Source organism: Hyaena hyaena, unplaced genomic scaffold (genome assembly GCF_003009895.1).
Source record: "Hyaena hyaena isolate Hyena2069 unplaced genomic scaffold, ASM300989v1 scaffold_1, whole genome shotgun sequence".
NCBI lineage: Eukaryota > Metazoa > Chordata > Mammalia > Carnivora > Hyaenidae > Hyaena > Hyaena hyaena.
Window position 1 is genome coordinate 7131711 of NW_024080633.1, and position 21199 is coordinate 7152909.

Genomic DNA, 21199 nt, shown 5'->3' on the forward strand with positions numbered 1-21199 from the left:
GCCTGCGGTCACCCCCGGGTCCCTGAGGACCTCTGAGACGTGGATCCGGGCAGTCTGACCGGCAGCTCGACCTCGTAGCCGCTGCCTGTGCACACACTTTCTCTTTTACAATCCAGGGTGTATGCAATCAAACCAGATCCGTACACGTTTCACAAGTGAATTTGACTTCCTGGTCAGTAGTCAGTGCGAGACGACACACCCACATGGGCACACACACATACACACACACACACACACACACACACACACACCTTCCCTCCACGAAGCTCTACACACACACACACACACACCCCTTCCCTCCACGAAGCTCTACACACACACACACACACACACACACACCCCTTCCCTCCACGAAGCTCTACACACACACACACACACACACACACACACACCCCTTCCCTCCACGAAGCTCTGCACTGAGCCTTAAGGACATTGTTTGCTTTCTGTTTTCTACTTACTTAGAAAACCGAGCAAATGGAGCGACCCCTGTGTGCACGCGCGTGCATGCCTGTGTGCATGTGTGTGTGTGTGTGTACATACATACTCATAACCCACCACAATTTGGGAATGCAAATAAAAACTCACTAGTAACGGGTCACACACCACAGTAAGACAGTTGAAATGAGGGTTTGATGCCAGTCTTTTCTTGAGAATAATTCAAAAGTCTGTTCAAATTCAAGTCCTGCCTGTGAATATTAAGAGAAAGGAAGGGAATGTTCTCGCCTCACCTAGATACTTTCCCTGCCCAGCAAGCGAGCCTCGTTTTCAGTCTCAATTGAAACGAATCTAGAAACCAGTCCAGCCTCCCCTGTCACGTCATCCACCAGCCATGGCTTTCTCGTTGCCAACTTTTTAAAAACAAGGATACCTTTGCTGCGACCAGACCGACCGCGTTTCCTTACTTAATTATCAATGTAATGCTGTGTGGAGAGCTTGACGTCGTATCTGGCACGATGCCCATACGATGTAATAATTTTAGCTGTTTTTTCTAAGGACAGGCCTTTTCTCTGTTGTTTCTTTTTAACTCTTAATTATGGTAACATAAAATTTGCCATCTTCACCACCGTTGAGCATGCAGTTTGGGAGCATTGGGAGCATTCACGCTGTGGCCCAACCAGCCTCCAGAACTTTCCATCTTACAAAACTAAGCTCCGTCCCCATGAAGCACTCACTCCGCCCTCCCCGCCACCCGGCCCCTTGGCACCCAGCTCCTCCTGTGCACCTCTGGGTGTCTGAGCCCTCTAGACGCCTCACGTAGGTATGGGGGTGGGATCGTGCAGTCCGCCCTTCCCCGACCAGCCCAACTGATCCAGTGACAGGCACCCAGGCTGCTCCCCCGTCTTGGCTGTTGAGAGTAACACTGCCATGAACACAGGAGCCCATGTATCTCTTCTACACCCACTGCTAGTTCTTGTGATCTACAGGTACCCAGAAAGGGGGCTGCCGCAGCACGCGGGGACTCCGTTTTTAATTTTGGAGGAACTTCCGTACCTCTGTCAATAGCAGGTGCACCATTTCACATTCCGAAGGCCAATTTTTTTTTTTTTTTTTTAAAGAAAACATAAGCGTTTCTACATTTCTGGAATTCCTGGCGACAATTCCCTTCATTGACATTTGGCCCAAGGTTGTCTTTTCTGCTGTATTTATAGGGGCAGAAGCGTGGTCCGACTGAGAAAGAACTGGACTGTGGGCTTTCCTTCTCTCTCCGTCCCCATTTGCTCAGGGCCTTCCAGCAAGTCCCTGCGCCTCTGGGGACAGCCCGGTTTCCTTGTCCACGGCGGAAGTGGCCGGCTTCCGGAAGTTCTGCGGGGCGGGCCCCCGGTCCTTCCTGGCCCATCGGTGAGCATGCGCTTAACCATGCCCTTCCAGGTGGACTTACAGAAGGGGCTCTCCGAGTTCTCCGTGTCGCAGCGCAGGCTGGTCCATGGCTGGAATGAGTTTGTCACTGATCGCGCTGAGCCCGTGTGGAAGAAATATCTTGATCAGGTAGGTGTTGTTCTTTGCATTAACTCGTGTCAGCCAGAGAGTGTGGGATAGCCATCCATTGTTTAAACATTGCTTAGAGGTGTCCTTGGACCGGTTTTGGGTGCAACGTGGCTGTGCTATAAAGACAGAGAAGGCTCCCTGCTCGTTCAGGCTGCTTTTAGCTTTTAGCTCATTCAGGTCATCAGGAGGGATGACCACGAGCAGCTCGCCACCTACCCGGGCAGCCGTGACCATGACTAATAGTTTTACATTCATAGAGGATTTGCCACACGCTGGGTACTCTGCTGCGTAAGTAAATGAGCGTTAACTCACTTTGTCTTCCTCTTAATCCTCATTCTGAGATGAGAAGGGTGAACAGAGAAGTTGAAATATGTCCCCAGGCTGCGTAGGGTTGCTAGACGTCGCAAATAAAGATAGCGGATGCCTTGTTAAATGTGAATTTCAGATGAATAAAGAACACTTTTTTTTTAGTATAAGAATGCCCCCAAGTGTTGCACGGAATATGATTATACCAAAAAAAAAAAAAAAGTTCCTGTTCATCTGAAATTCATATTTAACTGGCTGTCCTGTAATGTTTGTGGCACCGGGAGCCTGACGTCACACAGCAATAAGTGGCATCCTGGGGGTGAAGCCAGGCAGCGGGCTCGAGAGCCCCCCCCCCGCCCTTCGCCTCTGCCCTCAGTCCTGGTACAAAGCCGAATGTAAGTCAGATGCTCGGAAGCCACCAGAAGAGGAAAGAAAACTTTGAAACGCACGTGGCCGCAAGTTCTGGTCTGGAAGTGCACCCCCGTACCAGCTACCCCGTAGCGGAAGAAGCCCCCACTGAACAGGCCGGCTACCCCCAGATTCCTGAAGACACTCAGACGGCCTGGTTTCCCCGCGCGAACCTGGCCCCCCTCCCTCCGGTCGGCGGTACCCAGGCTTAAAGCTTAAAGCGTCGTGATTGGTCGGTGCAGCATCCGCCATCTCTACTCTGGTCCCCACGCCGCTCATTGGTCAGGCCTCGGCACACCCGGGGTAGCTTTCATGGACGCATTTGGCACCCACATCAGCTTCTGGGTGCGCAGGTGGCTCTAGCCAGCCCGGAAGCTTCCCCGGAATCCCGGGTTTGAAAGGAAGCAGCGGAGGCTCCTGGAAGTTAGAGTTCAGGGAAGCAGGCGGGCACGGGGGGTGGGGATTGCCAGTCTCCCTTCTGCCGCTGGGCCTTGGTCCGTCCTGCCCTGGCCGCCCCTTCCTCCAGGACCCCCTCCTTCCTGCCTCCACTCTGTTAAAACTCCTACAGATGCCAACCAAGGCCTTTCCAGAAATGAGATCTCTTACATTTCCAAGAGCAGAGAGCCTGCTTATTCACCCTAACCTTGTCAGTTCAGGGATCCTTCTCTGGGCTTCCTTGTGGGTTTGGAAGGCATTTCCCATAGGCTGTGTTTTTATGATCCGTACAGAAAATCACCCTGTACTCATTAATTCTTCACATGCGTTGAGCACTTGCTCTCTACCAGGTGTTGACCACCTTGCTTGCCTCCAGTGACGGGGAGCTCTCTACCCCACGAGGCAGACCTATTTCTCTGTCTCCAGAGAATCGCTGTTAGGGAATTCTACCTTAGCATGACCCGAGTCATGTTGCCCCAGGATCATAAGGCAAAGGTAGATTAGAGTCACACCACCAAGGTTCCAATCCCAATTTTCAGCCTTGTGACTTTGAGCCAGTTTTTGAACCTCCTTGAGCCCATTCTCCCTGTCTAGAAAATGGAATTAGGCCATACCTGCTGTTCTGGGTTTTACATGAGAAGAGGGCGGCTTAGCACATCGAAGGACTTAATAAATGCCGTGCCCCTCCCCCCGTGTCTACCAGGCGGCCCTCGTTGAAGCGCGGCAGTTAAGAGCACGAGTCGGGAGTCGGGCTGACGGACATGAAGCTTTGCACAGTTCAGTTTCTTTCAGAGCCTCGGGATGCACATGTATCAAGCAGGGACAGATAACAGCACTGTGTCCGCAGGTTAGGAGGAAGCTAAGAGTGTGCTCAGAGCGTGGCACATACGAGGCACTCAGCAAGATGGCGGTTGGTTTTACCGTGACTGTTTCTCTGGTGTGTTGCCCGTTGCCCGTGCGGCGAGCAGTCGGCAGACCCCTTTCCGCCCATGTCCCTTTACATGTGGGCTTAGAGGGGCCCCGAGCCGGGAAGAGTCTGATCATCGTGGCCAGAGCAGCACTAGCGACACGTGGGTCTGCCACCTGTTTGCTGAGGCTCACGGTGACTCACGTGTGTTGGATGGGGCTGGCCAGGTGCTTGGGGTGGTCTCACAATGGCGGAAGGAGGGGGGGCTGGTGATATCAGTGGTGAAGAACCATCTGGGTCCAGCTCCACAGAAGGCTGAGCCTCTGGGACTGGAATTGGGGTTCATGGTGGCACTTGGTCCAGTGCCACTTGGACCACTTGGTGGCCCCCGCCAGGACTGCACACCCCCAAGCTAGCCTTGAGCCCAGGGCCGGGGGGGCCCCTTGTCTGCTGCTCCCAGGGTCCCGGGTGGGGGTAGCCTGCAGAGAGGGGAGGAGAGGGGAGGGCAGGGAGCCAGTGGCCTCATGGAAGTGACCCGGACAGGAGGACATGCACCTGAGACGGGACAGACCTAGCGCTGATCTCAGCTATGTGACCTTGAGTCGGAGTTCCGACCCCACCAAGAGTGAAGTTCCCCTGCCTAAGAATGGGTGCTGGCTGCTTCATTCATTCATTCACTTACTTACTCATTCGCTCATTTATTCATTCTAGATAAATGCTTTTTATGTTCCTGGCCATGGACTAGGCCTTGTGCATTGAGCAGCAGCCAGACCAACTGTCTGCTTTTGGGCAGACAGACAGCTTCATATGTAATATGTCACCCACCCAGTGTGGTCAGGACAGGTCGTAGGAAACGAGAGTGGGCGCGGCTATTTGGACGGCATGGTCAGGGGAGCCAGTTGACTGGTGCCCAGAGGAGGTGATCTCTGAGCAGAGACCTGAATGAAGTGGAGAAGGGAGACGTGTGAGGGTCTGGAGGAAGGATGTGCGGGAGGGGGAAGTGCAAAGGCCCCGAGGCAGAGAGGCCTGGTGCACGGGAGGCTAACTGAGCTTCAGAAGGCAGCCTGGAGATTTTAGGTGCCCAGTGCCTGGTGCATCCTGGGTGTCCGGCCCACGTTTGTGCATCTCTCGCACCTTCTCTCCTCCATCTAGCCAGAGGGCAAGTCTGTGACAGGCTCAGGGCTGAAATGAAATCTTACTCTGAGCTCTACTGGATTGGCGTGCTTTTCCTCTCTGTACCAGGCTGAGTAGTGCCCTCTCGGATTCACATCTACCCGGAACCTCAGACTCTCCTCTTACTTAGACAAAAGGTCCTTGCAGATGCAACTAGTTCAGATCAGGGCGGACTAGACTCGGGTGGCCCTAAATCCAGTGCCCGGTGACCTTAACGAGAAGAGGAGAGACTGAGACACCCACGAGGAGGAGAGGGCCATGGGACCCGGGCAGAGGCTGGAGCGGCGTGTCCACACCGAGGGCACCAAGGATGGCTGGGGCCCCCAGAAGGTGGGAGAGGCGGGACGGGTTCTCTCCCAGAGGCTCCACGGAGATCCGGCCCCATCAGCACCTTGATTTGGAGTCTCGGCCTCCGGAACTGAGAGAAGCAGCCTCCGTCGTTCAGAGCCCCCCAGGTTGGGGTCATTTGTCACGGCAGCCCCAGGACACTGATGCGCCTCTCTGGGCTTTCCCGAGCTCACATTCGCTCTTGGACTTCATCCTCCCAGATTTCTGAGGAAAGGGTGTGTCTGCCTCCGCCCGTGAGTGTGCGGCCTTGGCAGTGAGCTGTGTCCGCAGCGCTGAGCGCGGCCCAGGGCCTCTCGGCGGCCCCTCGCCCTGCCCGCTGCCCCGCCCCACCCCGTCCGGCGCGATCAGATGCTCTCAGAACCGAAAGTGGGGCTTCACTGGCCCAAACCTTTCATTAATCTTTCATTAGGGATATTTTCAAAAATATGCCTAAGTCGATAAATATAAGGCCCTCCACATATCCATTATCCGCCTTTGATAATGATCAGTCCATTTGACCCACTCCCCTTTCTCTGCAGCCTTTTAGAACAAATTCTAGGGGCGCCTGGGATTAAGCGTCTGACTTTGGCTCAGGTCATGATCTCATGGTTCGTGGGTTTGAGTCCCGTATCGGGCTCTGCTGACAGCTCAGAGCCTGGAGCCTGTTTCCAATTCTGTGTCTCCCTCTCTCTCTGACCCTCCCCTGCTCACGCTGTCTCTCTCTCTCTCTCCTAGAAATAAATAAAACATTAAAAAAAATTTTTTTTAAAAAAGAACAAATTCTAGATACTGAATCTTTTTATCATCAGTGCTTTGTATCTCTATTGCTGGAGGACAATTTTCTTTTTCTTGTTTTTGTTTTTTTTTTAAAGCCGTAACAATACTGTTTCCCCACTGGTACCATTATGGCTTTGTTGGCCTGGTCCCTTCAAGTGCCTGGTCCACAGTTCGTTCCCCCCACGTGCTTCAAAGATGCCTCTTTACAGTTGATTTGTTCAAATCGGTGTCTTAGCGAATCCTACCCTTTCCTCTTGGACAATGTGAGCCTTAAACTCTTTTTAACGTAAGACTTTTTCCTAATCTGTGAATCCAGGCCTAGGGGATGTTAACCCGTGGCTTCTTGCATATGAAAGACCTCACCCTTAGGGAGCAGCCTGCAGCCGATTGATTGGGGGGGGGGGCGTCTCAGAGACTTTGATGCAGGTTTCGAGTTCTTTTTTATTTTTTTAATACGTAATTCTTTTATTCTGTAAAAGGTAACAAAATATATAGAATGAAACTTTCCCTTTTTGAAACTAATGTTACAAACCCATATTGTCACATATATAAATACTATTCTCTATAGCTGATCATTAATTCGGTGGGAGTCCAACAAGGTAGCCCTCTGTTAAGCAAAAACACAAATTCTCTAAGACTGGAGGGTCCTCCCTGCCGACCCCAAACTGAAGGAACGCTGTGTGTGCACTGTGTGTGCACTGTGTGTGAGTGCCGCAGACGCGGTTTTCAAAATAACAGCCACTGCGTCTATCTTGAATTCTCAAGATTGAGCACCTACAATCTTTCTACGATGGGATCAAGAACTTGAAGGTAGGTTTGAAGGTAGGTTTCAAGTTCTTGATCCCATCGTAGAAAGATTGTAGCTGAGAAGGCGAAATTGTAACTAATTTGCTCAATCTTGAGGATTCAAAATAGATTGTGGCTGACTCGGGGCTGCTGGTGAGCTGACCACAGAATGTCGTGTCCCTTGTTCAGAGGAGGTGAGGCACAGCAAGTCTGGGGTCAGGAGGAAGGAGCATTAAACCCCTTCACGCACCACACTGCCATGCACACCACACTTCTCTCCGTGAGCAGCACAAATCACACATTGGATCACATTTCTCTTTTTGCCTTGGCTGCCAGGAAGCTCAGAGCCAAAGGCACAGCCCCATTTAAAAAAAAAAAACAACAACAACTATGATTTGTCTGTTGATATTTTGACTCTCACCTTGATCCTGACCTCTGGTCTACTCTCTCCCTGTTTTTTATGTATTCGCGTTTATGTTTCCTTTCACTCTTCTGTAACATGAGATACTATGTAACTTGTGAGATGAGGGAGGAGATACATAAAAGGACAAAGTAAAAATCCTTTCAGGAAGGTTCTGTGACACCCGTTGTCAGGAACGACGTCTTTGGAGCCCCCCGAGGCAGTTATGGGACCAGGTTGGTGTGGTCGGGACACGGGATTGGGGAGCTGGTGGAGCAAAGGGGACCCTTCGCCCTGCTGGGCCAGGGCTGGCAAACCACCGGAGGGGCTGGGTCCTGACCTGGAGCGTCATGGAGACGTGCAGGGGAGCCCAGGAGCCAGGGCCGGTGTCGGGACGGGCACAGTGCTGGGTGGTCCCCACGGAGCCAGTGTCCGTGAAAGAGCAGAGGGGGGATTCCGGCTGGAGGAGCCCCTTCAGGTGGAGTGGTATTTCTCCCCAGCCCTGGGCTCACCGTGGTGCTGGCCTGGCCCCCGGCCCCAAGCAGAAGCTCCGTCGTGTGGGGGAGGGACTGGAAAAGGCCTCCTCACCCCCACCCCGCTGCCCCGTTTTCCCTTTTCAGTTTAAGAACCCCCTGACCCTGCTGCTCCTGGTCTCCGCCTTGGTGAGCGTCCTCACGAAGGAGTATGAAGACGCCGTCAGCATCGCCGTGGTGAGTGTGCGGGGCCGCGCCCGCTCCGGACCCCCCGGCCCGGGGCCTTGCGGGCCTTTCCCTATCTGACGACGCCAGGAAATATATCTTGGTGGCAGAGAAAAACTAGGAAGTAATGGCAGAAAGAAAGGCGAGCAGAGCCACGTCCGTCTGCCCCACACAGAGGTTTCCTGGTTAATTTTGCCATCACTCTCTTGGCGGATCCCGGGGCGGGGGCGGGGGGGCTTCTGGTTCCTTCCTGTTAGGAACAGTGTTGCAGGGAATGCCTTTTCGGAGACCCCTGGGCTGGAATCATCCAATCCCGGCTGCGCAGGCAATACACACGGTAGTCCTTCGTAGGCTGCTACCCGGCCATGACCCCCGAGCTCCTTTTTAAAAATAATTTCTTCCTAATTTAGGTGAAAGTCGCATAATTTTTTTTTAATATTTTTATTTATTTCTAGGAGAGAGAGAGCATGAGCAGGGGAGAGTCAGAGAGAGAGGGAGTCACAGACTCTGAAACAGGCTCCAGGCTCTGAGCTGGCAGTCAGCACAGAGCCCGACACGGGGCTCGAACCCACGAACCGCGAGATCATGACCCAAGCGAAAGTCGGACACTCAACCGACTAAGCCCCCCAGGCGCCCCTAAAGTCGCATAATTTAAACAGTAACCATTTTAAAGTGTACGATCCAGGGGCGCCTGGGGGGCTCAGTCGGTTAAGCGTCCGACTTCGGCTCAGGTCATGATCTCACGGTTCGTAAGTTCGAGCCCCGCGTCGGGCTCTGTGCTGACAGCTCGGAGCCTGGAGCTGCTTCAGATTCTGTGTTTCCCTCTCTCTGACCCTCCCCTGCTCATGCTCTGTCTCTGTCTCTCAAAAATAAGTAAACATTAAAAAACAATTTTAAGTGTACAATCCAGTGGCATTTAGCACATTCACAAGGTTGTATAACCACTACCTCTGTCTAGTGCTAGAATATTCCACTGTCCTAAAAGGAAGTCCCTCCCCAAGCCGCCTCCCCCTCCCCCTCCCCCTCCTCCCCAGCCCCTGGCAACTGCCAGTCTGCTTTCTGTCTCCATTACCTGTGTGGATATTTTATATAAACAGAATCATACAATATATGACCTTTCATATCTGGCTGCTACTGAATTTGATGACTGCCCTTCCTGCTTCCCTCTGGCCTGTGTGCTCTTCAGATACAAAAATAGCCTCTTTCCGTGCAATGACATTTGCTGCCTCTGTTTAAAAGTCTGAAGTTGGGGCGCCTGGGTGGCTCAGTCGGTTAAGCATCCAACTCAGGTCTTGATCTCAGGGTTGTGAGTTCAGGACCCACATTGGGCTCCATGCGGGGAGTGGAGCCTACTTTAGTAAATAAATACAGACAGAAGGAAGGGAGGAAGGAAAGAAAGTCTGAAACTGTATCCATATCTTCTGATGTGGAGTGATGTTTACAGTGCGTTGTGTGAAAAGCCAGTTTATAGGATCCTATGCTGTGTGTCTATGCAGAAAAATCTAGAAGGGGACCCCAAAATGTCAACCTTTGGATACCAGAATTTGGGATGATTTTTCCTTTCTTTTATTTCGGTGGGGGGTGGGGGGAGGATGCATCCATTTTCTAAATTTCTGTGCCCTTGTCTTGAAAGAAGGAAATAGATTTGGAAAGGCCGGGTGCCGTGGCCCACCTTGCATGGGCTCATCCACGTGCTCACTCAGCAGCCGGGTGCTGACGCTCCCTCCCCGTTTGCTCCCCTAGGCTGTGCTGATCGTGGTCACCGTCGCCTTCATCCAGGTGTGTGGTTACTTCCCGAGGTCTTGGTCGGGGTAACCCGGGCGTGGCGGGAACTCTGCGGGGTTCCCAGCCTTGAATATCATGTTGGGTGTGCTTCCTGCCAGGAATACAGATCTGAGAAATCACTGGAAGAGCTGACCAAGCTGGTTCCTCCCGAATGTAACTGGTAAGTCAGAGATGGCCCGGGACTTTTCGGTTCATCAGAGCAGCCCACGGGCTGGTGAGTTTGGCAAAAGTTTGTGTCCCTTGTAGCGTGATGGAGGAGAGCCACGTCTTCCCGGGGGCTGGGAGGCATGGTGTCTGCCTTGCCACCAGATTACTGTGTGCCCTTGGGCATGCCGTTCGACCTCTCTGGGCCTCTGCTCTCTCATCAGGGTCTAATCAGAGTGCCTGGGCTGGGCGCGGATGGCGGGAGTGGATTTGGGAAGAGAGCAGCCCACGAACCCCGTGGAATGGTGGGAGGGAGCTGTGTGTGTTTTTCCTGCAGAGAGCGCTCGGGGGTTGGGGGTGCACTGGATTCTCAGAGGGACTCAGAGGTTGCGACTCAGGGCTTGAACCGGCCGAGGCTTCGGGACGTTGGGCTGCAGGGTGAGATGTTGCCAGGCTGGCCTCAGGCCGTGGGCCCAGCAGCCTCTTTCCTGCCTGGACATTTGCACGTCGCCTGTTGTTACCACGCGGCCATCACCAAAGGCGTTTAAGGAGAGAGGAAGGACAAGTATGCAGTGCTATGTAGTAGAATTTTCTGCCATGTTCTGTGCTCCACGCCATCCGGTGAGAACCATTGCTCGCCTGTGACCCCTTCAGTGCGGCTGGGGAAGTGAGTCTGTCGTCTTACTGAACTTCAGTAGCCAGCGGGGGCTCGTGCTGACGGTCCTGGGCGGCTGAGGCATACAGCAGGTGCTCCACCCGCTGCCCCGGGAAGGGAAGGGGCCGACGCCCAGGAGAACGTGTTTGGGCCTGGCGTTTTCTTGAGTAAGTTCTCACTTGCCGGTCCTCCGTATGCCTATTCTCCTTGTGAAAATGGACTGATTTCAGGAAAGGTCCGAATCGGCCCCCCTCCCCCATCACCTGGCTGGCTCTAGCTGTTTGGGGCCCACGTCGCACCTGCTGCTCACAAGAACATAACCGGAAGCATCTCACGGCCCAAGGGGCATAGGAAGGGTTTAAACATACAGTCAGCCCTCTGTTTTCTGCAAGATGATGTCTGGGGGAGAACCGGAACATCTATTTGGATGCATATGACACAGCTGCACCCCACGCTGGGGATAGAAAGCTCTAGTGAGACGCGTCCCACCTCCCAAGGAGCCAGCAAGCGAGGGGCGTGTGCGTGCATGACACAGGACAGAGGATCCCAAATAACAGAGACAAAAAGAGGGTGATGGGGAGCCGTGAGTCTGGAAGGCTCGCTGGCGGCCCTAAACATGACCGAGTTCGGTAAGTAGATGAGCAAGGCTGTCAGAGACCCAGATGTGTGACGTGTGAGGTAATCCTGCGAACAGACGGATGCATAAGTGATTCATGTGGTTTGATGATCCGGTCGTGAGTTTAAATATCAGGTCTTGGCCTTTCAGGTGCATAGTGCGCATTATTGATGTCCCTGGAAGTCACTTGTAAAAGACCATTCTGTTCCCAAGGACAGCGGTGGCGGGCAGGCTGGTAGAACCGAAAGGGCACCGAAGATACGCAGCCTCCGCCCGGGCGTCTGTCCTACAAGCCGGAAGGAACATGTGCCCTGCGGACCCTTCCTGGGTGACGCCATCCTTTGTGCAGCCATTAAGGATTTATTGAGCGCCCACTGTGTGCCAGGAGAAATCCTGCCAGGGTTACACCAGGGAACGAGAAAGGAAGGCCTTGAGCATCCGAGAGCTCACCCCCCTGCCAGGGGAGGCAGATGATAAAGGGAAGGAACGAGATGATTTTGGAACGCGACAGGCGCATTCAAGCCAGAAAGGGCCCCCAAACCTACAACCGCAGGAAACCCTCACGGAGATGCCGTAGTGCTTGGTTCAAGAGTGAGAATGGGTTTAGGTGGCTAATGATTGGGCTGCCGGGATCTGACCGTGAAGGCGGAGCTGACATTTTATGCTGAGCCCGTGAATGTCTGACGGCTGCTCCTGGCTCCGAGGGACCGCTGAGCTGCACAAACCAGAGAAATCGTGCTGTCTTTATGGAAGGGGCCTCGGCTGGGAGGGACGGTGTGGTTAGTTTGCTTGAGGCGGTACCGAGGGCCTGTCCCTTTTATTTCTCATTTTTTTAAATGTTTTTATTTATTTTTGATGGGGAGGGGGAGAGAGAGAGGGAGAGAGGGGGGGGGGGAGGGAGATGAAGAATCCAAAGCAGCTCCAGGCTCTGAGCTGTCAGCACAGAGCCCGACGCAGGGCTCGAACCCACAAACCGCGAGATCATGACCTGAGCCGCAGTCGGATGCTTAACCGGCTGAGCCCCCCGGGCGCCCCCCCATCTTCAGCCTTTGTCCTCCTAGTGACTCCCCTTGTAGCCCCGAGATGGCTGCCAGAGTCCAGACATCAGAGCCAGACGTGAAAAGCTCCATGTCGAGGAAGAGGTCGTGTGTGTGTGTGTGTGTGTGTGTGTGTGTGTGTGTGTGTGGTGTTCACAGAGTGAGGAAGCCTTGCTCACGAGTCCCCAGCAAACGTCCGTCCCTGTCGCATAAACCACTGTTGTGGAACGTGCCTAAGCCTGTCCTGGGCGGGGGCTGGGCTCACCCCGATGGCCTCAGCCGGTCAGAGCCCGCTCCCGGGAGCACACGGCTCGAGGTGGGGAAGGGTGGATATCTGAACACGAGTGGCTTCAGTCAGCAAAGAAGAGGGGAATGTCTGCTTCCACATCCCAGGTTGGCAAAGACCTCGAGACGAGAAGGAGCTGGGTGTGTTCAGGGGCTGGATGGTGGGAGAGGGGGCGGGACCCAGGCAAGGGACCCTTAGCAAAGGGCCTTTGGGTTTGCGCTCAAGGTCATCGAAAGCCATTGGAGGTTCGGAGTAGGAGGGAGTTGTGATCTGATTTTTGCAATTTTTTTAAAGTTTACTTATTTATTTTGAGAGAGAGAGAGCATGAGTGGGGTGGGGGTGCCGAGAGAGGGCGAGACAGAGAGTCCAAAGCAGACTCTGTGCTGTCAGTGCAGAGCCCTGTGTGGGGCTTGAACTCACGCACCACGAGATCATGACCTGAGCTGAAACCAAGAGTCAGACACTTAACCGACTGAGTCCCCCAGGTGCCCCTGATTTTTTTTATTTTAAAATTTTTTATGGTTTTTTTTTTTTTTAATTTATTTATTTCTGAGACAGACAGTGTGAGCCGGGGAGGGTCAGAGAGAGAGGGAGACGCAGAATCCGAAGTAGCTCCAGGCTCCGAGCTGTCCGCACAGAGCCCGACGCGGGGCTCGAACTCACAGACCGTGAGATCTGAGCCAAAGTCGGATGCTCAACCGACTGAGCCCCCGCGCGCCCCTGATTTTTGCATTTTAAGAGCTCTCTGGCCACTGTGTGTGGGACAGATGGAAGATGGCCAGAGACGGGGCGGGAGCCCGGCTGGGACTGCGGCCTCCGGAGGATGGTGGCGCGTGGAGGGATGGCGGCCGGAGCCTGTGCACAGAAGCACGTGCGTTGTTACTGGCACAGCCGTGCGGAGGGGTCACAGCCCCGTGGGAAAGGACGTCCCCGGCGTCTCGGGCGCGTCAGATGCTCCCCCAGCTCTGCCAGTGCTCTGTCGGGCTGAGCGCTGGCGACGGATCTCCATGCCCGAGAGGTGTCTTCTCCGAGGACCCAGGTGCCTCCAGCTCCCGGCTCCGTTAAGGAAGCTTCAGAGCTGCTGACTTCCACCTGCAGAAGGTTCTGGAGGCCATGTGGCTCCGCCTCGTCTCCGGGCAGGGTAAACAGTAGTCGTGGCCCCATTTTTCAAATGAAGCCGAGGGCCTCCCCGGAGCCACACGCTTTACCAAAAGTCTTTTAGGGGATGTGAATTTAAAATACAATAAAACCATGAGGGTACAAGGTTTTGTCCATAATTGAAAGTGAGAGCGCGCTTCTCTAGTCTTTGCTCAAATTGGTTAAAGTGCGCAAAATAGGATGTGATCAGCATGTTGGTTTTTTTGTTTTTTGTTTTTTGTTTTTTGTTTTTTTTAATGCAGCATAAGAGAGGGAAAACTCCAGCATCTGCTGGCGCGGGACCTGGTCCCGGGAGACGTCGTATCCCTCTCGACCGGAGACCGGATCCCGGCAGACATCCGTCTCACGGAGGTGAGGAGTCCCAAACCCTGGTCTTTGTGATCTGCAGACTCAGCTTATTGGAGACAGGCATATTCTCTCTCTCTCTCTCTCTCATGTGCACACGCACTTGAGCTCACACACACACACACGTGCACACACACGCAGGAGGTTAGCAAGCAAGCCTACTTTAAGCACAAAGCCCCTCAAATTGTATTTCATAAATTATTTATTCCCAGTTTAAGTTTTGCTTGTGTGGTTTTCTGGTTTACAGCAGACGGCGGTAGCAAATGAAACAGGGCGGGGCTGAGGAATGAGGCAAGAGTTGCTTCTAGAAAGAGCTACTCTGATGTCAGAAAGAAGGGATACCAGATTGCTAAATGCCCAGGAGGGAAACAGACCAGCAAAGACACAAAATGCAGTATAAGTTTTTACAATAGTGTGGTTTGGGGACACTGAGGGAGGAGAGGCCAGCTGTGTCCCTAACCTTTGTGCGTGTCATAGTGTCACAGCCTCACCTGAGGCTCCTGGAAATAATCCTGGATGTACAAGAAAAGGTTAAGTCAAGTTCAGAGGCATCTGTTGATGGGGATTATCTATTTTATGAAACTTTCCAAAAATGCTAAAGAATCATTCAGGGCTTTCAGTGATAGCGGATTAAGCACAGGCTACCTCCGGTACGTACTTACTTCCCGAGGATGTGTTTGCAGGAATCGTACGATCATTGGCATGCCGTTAAAACAGCAGCCTGGAGGGGCGCCTGGGTGGCTTAGTCGGTTGAGCGTCTGACTTTCGCTTAGGTCATGATCTCGCGGTTCGTGGGTTCGAGCCCCGCGTCGGGCTCTGTGCTGACTGCCAGCTCAGAGCCTGGAGCCTGTTTCAGTCTGTGACTCCCTCTCTCTCTGACCCTCCCCTGCTCACGCTGTCTCTCTCTCTCTCTCTCTGTCTCTCAGAAAACAAATAAAACATTTAAAAAAAAAAAAACAACAAAAACAGCAGCCTGGAGGGGTGCCCGGTGCCTCAGTTGGTTAAGCTTCCAACTTTCACTTTCAGCTTAGGTCATGATCTTGAAGTTCATAAGTTCGAGCCCCGCATCAGGCTCCGTGCTGATAGTGTGGAGCCTGCTTGGGATTGTCTCTCTCTCCCCTTCTCTCTCTGCCCCTCTTCCACTCGCGCTGTCTTTCTTGCTCTTTCTCAAAATAAATAAATAAACTTAAACACACACACACACACACACACACACACACACACACAGGCCTGGAGGGGGAGATGGGGAAGCACCAAGAGCCAAATCCAGGCCCTAAATTTAAAGCTTCTAGCCAGTCTTTGCATAGAGGGAGGGGCCCGAGGGACACTCCCACTTTCAAAGCTTCTGCCCCTGACGTTGAGATCTGCCAGCTGGGTAGGGACCAGGGTGAGCGGGCTGGGGCGCTTGCTCTCAGGCTCGTCCCGCTGTCCCCTCCTGCAGCGGAACGGATTCCTCGCCATCTGCTACCCCTCTCCCCACACTAGCTTTCAGCGTCTGACTCCCAAGTCCGGGGCACATGGGTCCCCTTAGAGGAGCCATTCTCCAGTGACCAGCCCCCACCCACAAGGACGTCTGACATTGTCTGCTTCTCCACAGAGCCGTGGGCTCTGCCCCCCATCGTGGGGATTCCCCGGGTGCGGTGGGCGGCCCAGATGCTGGACGGCTGATACGGAGGCCCTGTGTCCAGTACAGGTGCCCCCCAGAGGCAGTGCCCCGGGGCTGGGCACTGGCCTGAGTTTGAACTGAAGGCCTATCATTCACAAGCTGGGTGACCTGGAGCAAGTTGCTTAACCTGTCTGTGCCTCAGTTTTCCTGTCTGTAAACTGGGGGGAAGAAAATGCCTGTAGGGCGGCTGTAAGGATAACTTCTTGGATGGAAAGTGCTCAGGACAGTGCCTGGCACGGGTAAGTGACACACGTTGGAAATTGGGGGGGTCCTGGGTTTCATATCCCCGCCCTGCACCTCCCAGCCTGTGACTAGAGAAAGGATTGGTCTCTCTGAGCCTTGGTTTCCTCATCTGTCAAAGGGATTGGTGCTCATTCCACCTCAACGAGTTACCACCTGCGGCAGGCTCAGCCCAGCACCTGGTGTGACGTGAGCGGTCGCTGCGATGGCAGTGGCTTCGCTGTGCTCCCTAACCCGTCTCCCCCACCCGCCTGCCGGCGTCCCTGAAGCCGTTTATAACCCCCAGGTACCTCTCTACCTCAACTGGTTTTCTTCCTGCTTGTGTTAAATCCACCTGTACCTGCTATTGACACCACAGATTGCCTTTTTCCATTGTGCCAGTTGCAACGCTATAGATTCCCTTTTTGGTATTTTGCAACTTCCCTGAACAATCAATACCTTTGTTTATTCATGGTGGGATAGATGTGTCAGCTATTAAACTCTGAGATCCGGGAGAACTTTAAGTAGAGGTTAAAGCCATTTAGGTCCAGGAAACGGCCGGTTCAAGAAAGTTCTTACAATAGGTAAACCCACTACTAACCTTTTTTGCACAGTGTGTGGAGGCAACAGAACATTTTCTCTTCCCACAGTTAAAACCAAGGCCAAGGCCTCGGGGAAAAGCTGACGTGGAACGGCCAGGAGAGCCGGGTCACAACGGCCAGTAGAGCAGGGTCACTGCTTGTTTTTATTTTACCACTTCAGAAATGAAAAAGGAATTGAATGGGACCCGTCAGGGCTCCAAGTACTGCTTTGTCTCCGAGTTGGGAGACTGGCTGCGTGTGAGGAGACAGGAAGAGCCTTGTCTGCTCATGAGCAGGAAGTGACCAGAGCCTTCAACCATCTTCAGGCCCAGCCACCTCTGGGTGGCCGCTGGTGTCCCGTAGGTTCTGGGCCTTGAGTATTTTTAGCCACTCTCCCCCTCAGCTGACATGGTGCCCAGAAGTCACCAGAACCTTTGCCCATGCACGCACACAATCAGCATTGTTTCCTCTTGACCCAGACACTCCCCCGCTTTGTCTCTGCCTCCCGTGTTTTTCTCTTATGGAAAGAATGAATGCGCACGTATAAAAAGTCAGGGCCGTGCTAACCGCTGTGTAGATACTGCCTCCTTTCCCTCCAACAACCTTGAGAGAACACGACTCCATCTTCTGACTACCCAGCGAGGACACAGAACCCTAGAGAGATTGAGCGGCCCACCTCAGGTCATGCATCTGTAAGTCACGGGGGAGGACTTGAACACAGAGCCCATGTGCGTCACCATCCACACTGCGTGCTCCCTTGCCTGCAGTCAGCTCTTCTGATTTTTTTCTCCCTCTCTGTCTCTCCCTCTGGGTTCCCCAATGCATCTCTTTCCTATGGCTGCTATAACAAATGACTAGAGTGATTTAAGATGACGCAAATGTATTATCTTACAGTTCTGGAGGTCAGAATGAGTTCATCCCACTGGGTGGAAAAAAGGAAGGTATTGGCATTTAAAACAACAAATAAACCTGAGGAAGATTTAAGGCTCATGTCTTGGTTCGGAAGATTGGGGCGTTGACTGACCCTCGACCTGGAAGATTCCTGCCAATCCCAAAATGACTTCAGTGAGATATATTCAGGATCAAATATGCCTGGTTTTAAAATGTTCTGTAGGCCAGATTAAGCTGCGAGCGTTAGTGACCTGTGCCTGTGTCCATATATCTAGTTAATTCCACTTACTGCCAATTCTCCTGTTCTTCCTGGCTGGCTCTTCTGTCCATGCCCGCTGCACCCCCGCCCCCATTGAGAGCCATCCTCAGCCTCAGTTGGGGTGTGTTTCTTGGACTGTGGGCTTCCCTTCAAAATGCAACTGGCTGCCTCTTCCAACATCTAACATCATTTTGTGGATTTCACTCACCGCCCTTCTCTGCTCAAGACTTTTCATGGCTCCTCATTACTTACAAGGCACCATCCAAATTTCTTAGCCAATGCCAGAAGTGATTGAGTTCCAAGCACACCTCCTGCCCTCTCCATTCAGGGCCCCGTCCTGCGTGGCTTCAGCACCAGGGACAGCACCCACCACCGCCCCCTCCCAAGAATCTGAGTGGGTGCTCACTGGGCATTTGTCCGGTTAAAGCTGGTGGGTGCTGGTAGAAGAGATGTCCTTTTTGATTAGTTAAATATATATATATATTTTTTTATTTATATATTTATATACATATATATATATATTTTTTTTTTTTTTTCCTGAGGGAGAGAGAGGCAGCGTGATCAGGGGAGGGTCAGAGAGAGAGGGAGACATAGAATCTGAAACAGGCTCCAGGCTCTGAGCTGTCAGCACAGAGCCCGACGCAGGGCTCGAACTCACGAACCGTGAGATCATGACCCAAGCCAAAGCTGGACGCTCAACCAACTGAGCCACCCAGGTGCCCCAGCTTCCTATTTTTATTACAGTGTTACTTAAATGTGAACAAACAAGATCAGGTACAAATTCCATGTGCTTCATCTGTATACAACTGTAAACCAAAGCCAGATTTTCCTAGTAAGTACAACGTAGTCACATCGTGGTCATGTCCCATTAGACAGTGTCTTCTCGAAACCGAGTCCCTCCCTGCCATGGTGATGTGGTGCCAGTTTCTGCTGCCTGCGTGTGTGGTATCATCAGCTGGTGGTGCTGGGTGGCTCCGTCTTCCCGTTTCTTCCTTGCTTGTGTTAGGGGCGACTCCAGGAAGTCCTTTGACTTTGCCTTCGTTCCCTGGAGATAAAAGGAAAAAACAAAGTCTAGATCAGTTGGCAGTTGTATTTGACTGTGGTGATAGAGTAAGAGAAATACAGGGGCTTCAATGAGTCAGGGATTCACTCCTCTCTCACATAGCAAGAGACTGGAAGGCGCGTGTCCAAGGCCAATATGGCGGCTCCACCATGGAAAAAAGGATGGGGCTTCCCCCAGGCCCCCACTCTGCCCTCCTCAGGACAGGACCCTCCTGTAAATCCTCGCAGGATGGCTTCTGGAACCGCTGTAATGAAGGCCCTGGGAGGGAGAAAGAGGAAGCCAAAAGGTGAAGATGGTCTGTCAGCTCATCCGTATGTGCAGATCTTACCCAGGACCGTCAATGACTTCTCCTTATGTCTCAGTGTCCACAGGGGTAGAGACGCTGTGCGCTGCAAGGGAGGCTGGGAAACAGCGTTGCCTGGAGAGAGGGGGGCGCGTAGCCACCCCCAACTCCAGATACCACCCCCAACGAGGGTTCTCACAGGAAGAGGGGACGTGGGCCTTATACAGGCAAGTGGGGGCCCTTGCCATTCTTGGGGACCGGGATCCCCTGGCACTGAGCACATTTCAAAAAGATTACTCGATTTTTAAAATTTGAAAGTATAGAGAACTCACCAGTCCCTGTTTGAATAATGCAGATCTAACTGTTCTCTTGCGAGTTCGTAGGAAGATGGTTGTCTCAGTTGGTCTTAGATACTTAAATGACAAGGTCCTTAAGGACAGAGCGCACCCTGGCCCCCATATATGTCCTCCATAGTAGCCAGCACCGCTCTGGCTATAGAAGACTTCCCTCCTGAGTGATACCCTGTGGGTCTGGGGCCAGTTTGCAAGATGGCCAGGAGTGCAGTTTCTGGAACTAGAGCCTTGGGTCACACTTCTGCTCTGCCACGAAGTAGCTGCATAACCTTGAACAAGTTACTTAATGTTCCCATGCCTCAGTTTCCCCATATGTAAAATGGAAAAAAGATTAGCATCTTCCATGGAGGGTATGGGGGTTTGGAGAGAGAGCCCGTGCTTGGCATGGACCTAGTTCATCACAGGAGTTCCGGAAATGTGAGCACTCTCTCCTCCTCACCGTGTGTGTGTGTGTGTGTGTGTGTGCGCACACCCATGCATACTGTGCGCATGTTTCTGGTCTTAACAGCCTAAGGGTGTCACTGAGTAACCTAGCTCAAGGCTGTGCCAAGCACATGGATTATATGGGCGTCTCTGTCCGGAGAAAGACACAGGTGCTTGGAAAGATATATTCTAGGGGCGCCTGGGTAGCTCAGTCAGTTAAACCTCCAACTCTGGCTCAGGTCATAATCTTGAGGTTTGTGGGTTCGAGCCCCCTGTCAGGCTCTGTGCTGACAGCTCGGAATGTGGAGCTGCTTCAGATTCTGTGTCTCCCTCTCTCTCTGCCCCTCCCCCGCTTGTGCGTTCTCTCTCTCTTTCAAAAATACACATTTTGGGGCACCTGGGTGACTCTGTCAGTTAAGCATCTGATTCGGCTCAGGTCATGATCTCACGGCTTATGAGTTCGAGCCCCACATCGGGCTCTGTGCTGACAGCTCAGAGCCTGGAGCCTGCTTCGGATTCCGTGTCTCATTCTCTCTCTGTCCTTCCCTGACTTATGCACTCTCTGTCTCAGTCTCTCAAAAATAAATAAATATTAAAAAAATTAAAAAGACAAACTTTAAAAAAAAACATTTTTAAAAAGATATATTCTAAATTAACTTAATTTTTTTAACAGTGCACAGAAATTTTAAATAATGCTAAAGCAGGCCTGAGATTTGTATGTTTCTCTAGAGAGGCCACACCGTCACAGCTCATCTGGTTCCTGGGGCATGTGAGGCCGTATTCAGATACTTGACCCGTGATTTCAATGTGTTCTTTGCTTGTTGTCTGTTGGCACATGGAATTAAGCTGCCGGATACCATTCTGTGCTTTTCTGATTGCATTTTCCTTCTTTCTTTTTTATAGCGGCAAAAATTAAAAAAAAAAAAAAAAAAAAAAAAAGCCTTGTTACATCCTGAGATGTGATTTGTATTACTTCTTAGTGGCAGAAAATCCTCGTGAAAATAGCTGTAACTTCATGGCAGAGGTTGTGGGGACAGTGTGCTTTCCGTTACAAAACCAGACATCATGGGGCGCCGGGGTGCAGTGGGGCTCGGTTGTTTGAGCGACCGACTCTGGATTTTGGCTCAGGTCAGGATCTCACTGTGGGACTGAGCCCCAGGTGGGCTCGGCTTGGCGTGAGCGTGGAGCCCACTTGGCATTCTCTCTCTACCCGTGCCCCTTCCCCACGCGTG

General features: G+C 52.5%; 1 protein-coding gene across 1 annotated transcript in view; it reads left to right on the plus strand.

The window, feature by feature from the left end:
- Positions 1-21199, plus strand: part of ATP2C2 (ATPase secretory pathway Ca2+ transporting 2) — a 66459-nt gene that overhangs the window by 19726 nt on the left and 25534 nt on the right. The window contains exons 3-7 of the mRNA XM_039227321.1: positions 1870-1986; positions 8126-8215; positions 9947-9982; positions 10087-10148; positions 14127-14235. Of these exons, the coding sequence (XP_039083252.1) occupies positions 1870-1986; positions 8126-8215; positions 9947-9982; positions 10087-10148; positions 14127-14235 (414 nt within the window). The remainder of the gene's footprint in view (positions 1-1869; positions 1987-8125; positions 8216-9946; positions 9983-10086; positions 10149-14126; positions 14236-21199) is intronic.